This window comes from Parasteatoda tepidariorum, chromosome 3, assembly GCF_043381705.1.
Source record: "Parasteatoda tepidariorum isolate YZ-2023 chromosome 3, CAS_Ptep_4.0, whole genome shotgun sequence".
Taxonomy (NCBI): Eukaryota; Metazoa; Arthropoda; class Arachnida; order Araneae; family Theridiidae; genus Parasteatoda; species Parasteatoda tepidariorum.
The window spans coordinates 15819009-15829308 of NC_092206.1; the positions used below are offsets into that span (position 1 = coordinate 15819009).

Below are 10300 nucleotides of genomic sequence, written 5' to 3' on the forward strand. Positions count from 1 at the left end.
AGGGGTTCGTAGAAGGGTTTATTTATCATACACAAAAATTATATTTATGTTTTTTTTGAAATAATTAGCTTAGAGTAAATATTTACTTCTTAAAAATGCAAAATTATTTTAAAAATAGTAATCAATTTAAAGATCCCGTATTTTTACTCGTTGATTAGATGCCTCTTTTGTTATTTAAGAAGGCTGTTACTCTTTTTCATCTCTATGGACGCCACTGAATCAAAGCTTAATTTCAGACATATGCAAAGCAATAAAATAAAAGTTTGATTTTTAGATATTTTCAGGATAGAAAAAAGGCCGAATTAAAAAAAAACCTTTACAGAAGTGGTATAAATTCTAAACACCGTATGTAAGAATGAAATGAACGCTAATTTACGGCACCTTTATAAGAAACATTTTAAGAAAAAAAATTTCTGAATTTAAATCGATAAAAAATATGAATAAAATTAATTGTTTCTCTAAATTAAATGCATATATTACATTTAACACCGTTTTACATCAACTGCATGCTTAGTGATTAAGTTTCAAAGTAGTAATTGAAAATAATGAACTTTATTAGTGAAGTAAGCAAAGGTCTCATTTAAATAAATCTTGATCAGTAGGAGATTGTTTGAAATTCCTAAGAGTTTTCTTAAGGTTTATACGATGTTATATAATATCTATGCAGATTCTTTTTAACACTTTGCTCTTAATACACCAAGAGAAATATTTGTTTATAGTTTCAGGAACTGTTACGATGAATGATTCATATTATTACACGTTAATGTAGCACAGTATTGATTATTTTTCCGCAAACCTTTGGTTTTGTATATTTTGTGTTATTTTATCTTCGTATTTTTTTTTTGTATTTAAATGAAAAATGTATTTCGCATAATACGCAGCATTTTTTAAATATTTAATAAAAAAAAAAACAAAATTACAAAAATAATTAAATTAAAAAAAAGGAGTTATTCTTTCACTTGTCTAGAGATGTAAAAAAAACGAAATTCATTAGTAGACTATTTTTCTTTTTGAGAAGCGGATCATCATTAAAAAAGGGTAAAATGGCAGTAGACTAAAGTATAAGGCAATAAAAATAAGAGACAATATTAGGCATTACATTTTTGCTATTGTAAAAGTCACTATTTTCATGAAAATAATTTTTTCTTCTTCATTTCTCATTAGGGTCTCGAAGCGATACATTACATTTTGAATGATAAAACATTTTATCATTAAATTCTAAGTTCTGTCTGTGCACAATATGCTGATTTTCTCATCATGTAGATAATTTTCAGGAACAAGAAGATAATGTGGTTACACACATATGTTGCTCTACTAATATATAAAGAGAAATGCAGTGATTTAATCATTTCCGTACTCTGATTAAGGAACGAGGCAAAAAAAATGTATATGCTCATCCTGTTAGGTTTAGTAATTGGGGCGTTCGCTGATGGTAAGTTAATTTGCATATTTGATTAACCAAATATGGATTTAGAAGCATAAGAAATACTTAAGCTGAAAAAATAATTATATCTTTCTGCAACTCTATTTTTTAACTGATTGTGTAAATGATAGTTATTTTCCTATTTCTAGGGATTTACCGTTATCTTATATAACCTTATTAAGCAACATTTTGTGATAAACACACTTATAGCGGTATCCAAACTCATTAACCGTTTTCCAATTGCAAAACATTATGTAAGTAATATTATTTTTATTGTAAGCATTGAGTTAAAGAGTGTTCAATTTACATACCCAATTAAAGCAATGAATACAGCATTGTTAGAATATGGTACAATTTACATCGTTTCTGGCTCTATTGGTATGCCATAAAGCTCAGTAATTTTCACTGAAGCACTTTGGCAATGATTTTGGTGAAATTAATATTAAAATATGGTTTTAGAATCTTTGATAAACTTCGCTAATTTTATTATGATACCTTAAAACCTGGCACAAAATCAATTTCTTCTGTTAAATTTACTTTTTAGTTATGTTTTTTTTTAAAAACGTGTGGGAATTAGAACTTTAACTTTGAAAATCAGAATGTCCGGCAAACCGATGTCATATGAACTGAAAAATTACCAAGCGTGTGATTTAAATACTTCATATTTTGGTTTTATAACCAGTTTTTTATTCTTTATTTTATTTTATTTTATTTATTTGTTTTTTAACTGGAAATGTTACTACCATACTACGGTAATTTTTACAGAACTTGTCTTTCCGGGAAAAATCTAAAATTTTATGAGCTTGTGGTGGCGGGGTTATCGACTGTGCCAACCTTCATCTATCAAAAGGTACCTCTTGATTGAATCAAGTTAGCATGTCTTATATACTAGTGAATTGATGTTTAATAATCGCAGTGGTAGTTACGCCACAATACTCCCCCACCAGAATTTTATCAGGGATAGAATTCGATGAACGGATCTCACTAGTTGCTGTACTTGTGATAGACCGGGAGAGAGAGTCACCGAGTTTTTGAGTGCTGAATGTGAGAGGTGCATTAACTTCACAATCATATTCGCTCCTGTGTTGCCATTAGCAGTCGAGTGTATGCAGGCAGTCGTTGTGTTTAATCGAGACGAGACTGAGTAGCAACAGCTTGAGAAAAATTGGATAATGTCGCATTCACAAATAGCAAGTCAACTGTTTAATGTGGTCTATCCATCGAAGTAGGCGTTACTCTCAAGTTATTTTGCGAAGTGGGCGTTACTGCGTGTAGAAATCACGTCCGGGTCACCAATGTGGGGGAGGAGTTATCGACAATGCCAACCTTCATCTATCAAAAGGTACCTCTTGATTGAATCAAGTTAGCATGTCTTATATACCAGTGAATNCATTGCTCTTTATACACATACCGAAAAGTTTTTTTTTTTAATTTTCAAATAATACGGTTGTAAAAAGACTTACAAATTGGTTACTCATCGCTTGAATATTTAAATACTTTTTTTTAATTTTTATTTCTATCTTTTAGAAGATTTTATAATGGGATAAAGAATAAAATCCCTGGAAATTGAAGTTCTTTTAACTTCTTAATGCTCTTGATTAAAGATATAAAACTATAGTATGTCTACTTTTTTGGTTGCATTTGCGTTTTATTCACAATGTCTAGCTTAATTTTCATACATAGAGCACAATATATTTTTTCTTCGTTAGGATATACATAGATACTGGAAAATTCTTTATTTTTTATTAATTTCATATTTTATAATTTAATTTATTCTTCATTCTTTTAAATAAAAGGAACTTGGAAAAGTTTCTTATTTGATTTGAAATACATTTTTAGAAATGGTGTGGTTTAACTTCTGTTGCAAAATTCTCAAATCTGTCAAGTAATAAAAAGTTTAGATCTTAGAGCGTCGTACTCCCTTAGACTATTTTTATTTTAGTTTTCAAATAGTACTGTTAAAAATTATTGCTGTATTTTTTCTTGTAATACGTTTATTTAAAAGCGTACACTGTAAAAAATTTCGGATCAAATTACTATAAAAAGTATCGGTATTTCCCGTAAATCGCACATTCTATTTTGATGCATTATCCATTTTTTACAGTTCGACATTTTACCGTAATATTTATTCAATTCTAATGATCCGGTGATTTTACTATCATTATTTTGGAAAAATTTCAGTATCACAGATTTTTTGTTCTGGTTAAAATGAATTTTACTGTATAAAGTATCAGCACTTTGAGTGCCTGAACTCATTATTTTCTACAGTGTAATTTGAATATTTTTTTACAGTGCAACTATAGTTTTATAGACTTTTCCCAGGGTAACAAATTTTTTTTACAGTGCCATTTTTTACATTGTAACTAATAACAGAATGTCATTTATTGCTTAAACGAGCTCTTCAAAATTAAGAAGCATTGGATATTCAAAGAACAATTGAAATCACATTGAATATGCCTTAGCTGAAGTTCCTCTAGTCAAAAGTTTTCATACTTATTTTAGTATGCCTTCATTTTAAATGTCAATAATTTACATTTTGGTTACATTTACAGATGGGTCACCGGTGTATCGTAGGTATATTTTTCAGCACTCTAATACATACATAATATTTACTCAAATTTACATAATAATATTCACATGTATATACAAAAATACATTTTGGTATATTTTAATTATGAAAAACAATCAACTAGTCACTAAAAAAATTTGGTAAATTCGAATCTGTTAAATTATATTTCTTCTAAAATATAAGAGAGTTGCTAGAATTTGTTTCATTTATAATTATAAATCTATCAGTTATTGATTTTGCAAATTAAAGAAATTTCAATGATTAATTTCTGTTTATCTTATATCTAAATAATAAGAAAATTGAGAATTCGAAATTTTTGCCTTTAACGCAAAAAGGGAGATGGGTGTCCAGTGCTGTATTTCACAACCAAATATTTTTAAAAAATTAAATTTGATATTTTTCTCTTACTTTGATCTACACTAATACAAAATAATGAAAAAAACTTAAATATATGTTTAAGAAGGGGTTCGTAGAAGGGTTTATGTATCATGCACAAAAGTGATATGATAATTTTTTAAAAATAATTATTTTAGAGTAAATATTTACTTCTTAAAAATGTAAAATTATTATAAAAATAGTAATCAATTTTAAGATTCCGTATTCTTACTCGTTGATTAGATGCCTCTTATGTTATTTAAGGAGACTGTAACTCTTTTTCATCTCTATGGACGCCACTGAATCAAAGCTTAATTTCATACATATACAACGAAATAAAAGAAAAGTTTGGTTTTTAGATATTTTCAGTATAGAAAAAAGGCCGAATTAAAAAAATAAAATCTTTAGAAAAGTGGAGTAAATTCTAAACACCGCATGTAAGAATGAAATGAACGCTAATTTTTCTGCACCTTTATAAGAAACATTTTAAGAAAAAAAAATTCTGAATTTAAACCGATAAAAAAATGTGAATAAAATTAATTATTTCTCTAAATTAAATACATATATTACATTTAACACCGTTTTACAATAACTGCATGCTTAGTAATTTAGTTTCAAAGTAATTGAAAATAATGAACTTTATTAGTGAAGTAAACAAAGGTCTCATTTAAATAAATCTTGGTCAATAGGAAATTGTTTGAAATTCCTGAGAGTTTTTTTTAAGGTTAATAGGATGTTATATAATATTTATGCATATTCTTTTTAACACTTTGCTTTTGATACATCAAGAGAAATATTTATTTATAGTTTGAAGAACTGATGCTATTAATGATTCATATTATTACACGTAAATGTAGCTCAGCATTGATTATTTTTCTACAAAACTTTGGTTTTGTATATTTTGAACTATTTTTGTTTCGTGCTTTTTGTGTACTCGAATGAAAAATGTATTTCGTATAATGTGCAGTATTTTTTAGATATTTAATTAAAAAAAAAATAAAAATACAAAAATAATTAAATTTAGAAAAAAGGAGTCATTCTTTCACTTGTCTAGAGATGTAAAAAAAACGAAATTTACTAAAAGACTATTTTTCTTTTTGATAGTGGATCATCATTAAAAAAGGGTAAAATGGCAGAAGACAATAAAAATAAGAGACAGTATTAAGCTTTACATTTTTACTATTGTAAAAGTCACTATTTTCATGAAAATAATATTTTTTTTCTTCATGTCTCATTAGGATCTCTAAACGATACATTACATTTTGAATGATGAAACATTTTATCATTAAATTCTAAGTTCTGCTTGTACACAATATGCTGATTTTCTCATCATGTAGATAATTTTCAGGAACAAGAAGATAATGTGGTTACACACATATGTTGCTCTGCTAATATATAAAGAGAAATGCTGTGATTTAATCATTTCCGTACTCTGATTAAGGAACGAGGCAAAAAAATGTATATGCTCATCCTGCTAGGTTTAGTTATTGGGGCGTTCGCTGATGGTAAGTTAATTTGCATATTTGATTAAACAAATATAGATTTAAAAGCATAAAAAATAATTAAGCTGAAAAAATAATTATATATTTCGGAAACTCTATTTTTTAACTGATGGTGTAAATGATAGATATTTTCCTATTTCTAGGGTTTTACCGTTATCTAATAATGCCTTATTAAGCAACATTTTGTGATAAATGCACTTATAACGGTATCCCAACTCATTAACCGTTTTCCAATTGCGAAACATAATGTAAGCAATATTATTTTTACTGCAAGCATTGAGTTAAAGAATGTCCAATTAACAGATCCAATTAAAGCAATGAATGCAGCATTGTCAGTATGTGGTAAAATTTACAGCATTTCTGGCTCAATTGGAATTCCAAAAAGCTCAGTAATTTTCACTGATGGGCTTTGGCAATGATTTTGGTGAAATTAATATTAAAATATGGTTTTAGGAAATGTGATAAACTTCGTTAATTTTATTATGATACCTTAAAGCATGGCACAAAATCAATTTCCTCTGTCAAATTTATTTCTTAGTTATGTATTTTTTCAAAATGTGTGGTAATTAGAACTATAATTTTGAGAATCAGAATGTCCTGCAAACCGTTGTGATATGAACTGAAAAAATACCAAATGTGTGATTTAAATACTTCATATTTTGGTTCTATTACCAGTTTTTTTATCTTTTATTTTATTTATTTGTTTTTTAACTAGAAACGTTACTAGAAATGTACGATAATTTTTACAGAACTTGTACTGTTGGAAAAATTCGAAAACTTTCTGAGCTAGTTAACAAACGATTTTTTCGGCAATGTATATTTATAAATATGATTTTTAGAAACGAAATCGAGGATGAAGTTTGAGCTGTATCGGAGCAAAATTAAAATGGTTGAATTTCATCCCACATAAAAACGAGCAAAATTTGTGAAACGAAATCCGTTTTAAAACATTTCCGGATTTTTCAAATAAATACCTTTTAAATTTAAATGAACAAATTGTGAGGGAAAAAATAATTTTACTAATCCTGGTGTTTGTGCGTACCCTCTGGAATGAAATGAAATAATTAGTCGAAGCACATCAAATAAATTTTAATTATGCATTTTTTTAAAACCAGACTTTTGATCTATGTCTATGACTGTCGATTTCTTCCAATGAATATTAGATCATTATAATATCAAGTAAGCAAACTAACACAATCATTGTATAAATTTGTTGTATAGTTGCATAAATTAGAATAGATATAAGGTCACTCGATAAATATTTTGTAAACAAATTTCTATGATTTTGGACGCTGTCCAAAACTGTCAAATCGAAATCTCCATATAATTACAAGGAGTTTTTTTTCTTTCAAAATGTGATAATTTCTACAAAATTATTGAAAATGTCTGAATTTTAGGCCATTGCATAAGCGTTGCTTATACTCTCCATCTCTCTTTGTCAGAAAAATAAGCAATCTCTTAAGTGCTTATGAAATAAAACAAACCGCTTCTATTTGATTATTGTGTTAGATTGAGTGTTTTAAAAAAGTCTTAAACTATTTTTTTTTTCCTTCTTTAATTAAGAGTGTCCCTCAAATTCTCACTATAACGACTGTGGAAGTGCTTGTCCAATTACGTGTGAGAACTACAAAGACCCTCCAACCTTTTGCATTCGAATATGTGTACCTGGCTGCCATTGTGATGAAGAAGAGGGATACGTTAAAACAAAAGATGGACGATGTGTTTTACCTGAAGAATGTGGACCAAATGGTTTGTAAAACATTTTACTTAATAATACATTTAGTAGTTATAATTTTTGTATAAATTGATTTCAAGTAGCGTTTCAATTTTCAGAACCTATGATATTACAGTTCAAATAAAAGAACAAATTAGCTAGAAGCATCATTTGGAATTATAATTTTTTTTCCCAGCAATAACAATTATATTTTCTCTGCTCAATCAAAGGGAAAACAAAGTACTCAAAAATCACTGCTCTTTATATGCATATATTTATACTTTAAATTAGGAAAAACAAGTATTAATACTGGATGCCTCAATTTTAATAATTTGTAAATTTTATAAAACTTAGAATTTACAAATCAATGCACAGCTTATGAGAAATATCATCAAAATCTGACGAAGCACTATTGAGGAAAACGTGATAGAAGCTACCAAATATTGCGAATTGCAGGAGGAAATGAGAAGGTAATAGTCAGCAAACACCTTAAGATTTCACGGTAATAGCTTTGAGGTTTTTAATTCTCACTTTCTTAAGAGTAAAAAAAAAATACTTTTCATTTTTGAGAAAAACGAATAAACGTACCTTATTTTCTTTGTGAATATTTCATATCTATAGCCATTCATGTTTCTATATGCTGTATATATACCTATTCCTATATCTATACTTTATTGTCGTAATATGTCTTATTTCTTTCACCTCTATATACAAATCAACTGTTCTTTTATAAAAACAATAAAACTAAACTAATAAATAAATAAGTCATAAAGAGCTTTAAAATAATTTCATTCAGTTATAGATACACATTTGACATTAGTTGTTTTTAAATAATATATTTCAATAAATTTATTTGAAGCATTTTTTTTCAGTCAGCTACCAAATTAGCTTTTTCCAATTTAATAATCAAGTCTCTTTTTATTGGTATTGAATTAATTTTTTTCCAGCAAAATCTTTAGTAAATATATTCGATACTTTCTTTGGAGTTTCTTGAAAATTGAAATTTAAAGAAATTGCTAGAAATTTTGGATTTTCTTCATACTTTGCATTTCTATTAACTCTTCGTTTTTTTTTGTCTTTTCTTTGGAAAAACAGTTTGCGTCTTGAAATTGTTAAGTATTTTTCTGGTCAATACCATTGGTCTATATATTAACGTATGAAATGCTACTCTAAAATGACTATTTAATTATTAATGTGTTATGTTTAGGTTTAGTAAAGAAAATATGCATTTGAAGAAAATAATTTTTTTTCATTATTATACTTGAATCCGCACTGTAAAATTTTACAACTGTGCGTTCTTTTTCCAAGCATATCAATGACGAATTTTAAATATGATAACAGATTCACTCTTATCCGAATTTAAAATTTATGTTTCTGATTCCGAGATTTTTTTTTATTAGAGGTTTAAAATGATATATTTTTTGAGTTATCTTTTCATTAGAGCTAATTTTTAAAATTGGTACTTCATATTAGAGACGACAAGCTAGATTATGTTTGAACATTATGTCTTATGTTAGTGGTTCAATATTATAAATTTCAAGTTGAAATCTACAATATAGAACCAAAAAAATTGATAATTAAGTGGTTTTGGTATTTTATGTTATGGAGATTAAATTTGAGAAAATATGCATTTTTCTCAAACAAATTAAATGAGGATAAAGTTTATTAGCTTAGTATAATATTTAGTTCAAAATATTAATGAATAAAAGTATTGTGTATTCCTTTCAGAGAATCTGAGAAAGAATCCTACGGTTCATAAAATCTTCAAATAGATATTTGCGTATTAAGATGCCCTATTTAGGCTGGTAAATTAGAGATCCTGTGCTTTAATCCTGAATATAAAATTTAATTAGTTAAAAAAAATTATAAAGCTTAGTAACATTTTATAACAATAATCGTATAATCCATGAAAAAGATCTGAAAAAAATCCTGCTTTATATAAAATATCCAACCAGCTTTGTATGTTAATAATTTATATTATAGAGTTTAAATTTAAAAAAAACAATGAATTTTTCTTAAAAATGAACTTATCTAGTTTAAGAAATTATAAAATTTAGTAACAGTTTACAAACGTAATCGTATATATGGGAAGAATCTGAGAAAGAATCTCGTTTTACAAATCTTTTTAGGTTAGATATTGCTTAAACAAATTTTGTAATTTTGTATTTCAAATCAGAGAAGCGATGCGTTTTGCCTAAATATCAAGTTAATTTAGTGAAAGAAAATGGTAATTTTAATAAGTTACGAAAGTTTAGAAAATTCTGAAAGTCAGATTACATTAAATTACTTGGATAATTAAAAAGTTTATGAACTTTCTAATATTTTTCAGTTTACAATTTGAACTTTCAAATTCAGATTATTTTAAAAATAATCTGAAAAAAACATCAGTTTATTTATATCTTCGTTAAAAATAATTCAAATATTGAAATAAAGACCAAAATAGCTGTTCACAAAGCTATTGTTAGAGCAGTACTATTATATGGCGCAGAAACCTGGAAACAGACTAAGATCGAAATACAAATATTAGAAATATTTCAAAACAAATGTTTAAGATTTATTTTTAAAATTTTCTGGCCTTGCAAAGTATCAAATCAAAATCTATTAAAGAAAGCTAAAATAAAAACAATCGAAGATGAAATTAAAAAACGAAGATGGAGCTGGCTCGGACATATCCTTAGAATGCCCAAAGAAAAAATTTCATTCGATCTCGATGTATC

At 26.9% G+C, this 10300-nt stretch overlaps 1 protein-coding gene across 1 annotated transcript; it reads left to right on the forward strand.

Annotated features, from left to right (window-relative positions):
* Nucleotides 1-1285: 1285 nt before the first annotated feature.
* LOC107436455 (boophilin-H2-like) lies at nt 1286-7618 on the forward strand (the record flags this gene model as incomplete). Its single annotated transcript, XM_071178360.1, is given in 2 exon segments — nt 1286-1432; nt 7433-7618. Coding segments are annotated over 2 exon segments (235 nt in total), but the record flags the coding sequence as incomplete, so codon positions are not given.
* Between the last annotated feature and the right edge of the window lie 2682 nt (nt 7619-10300).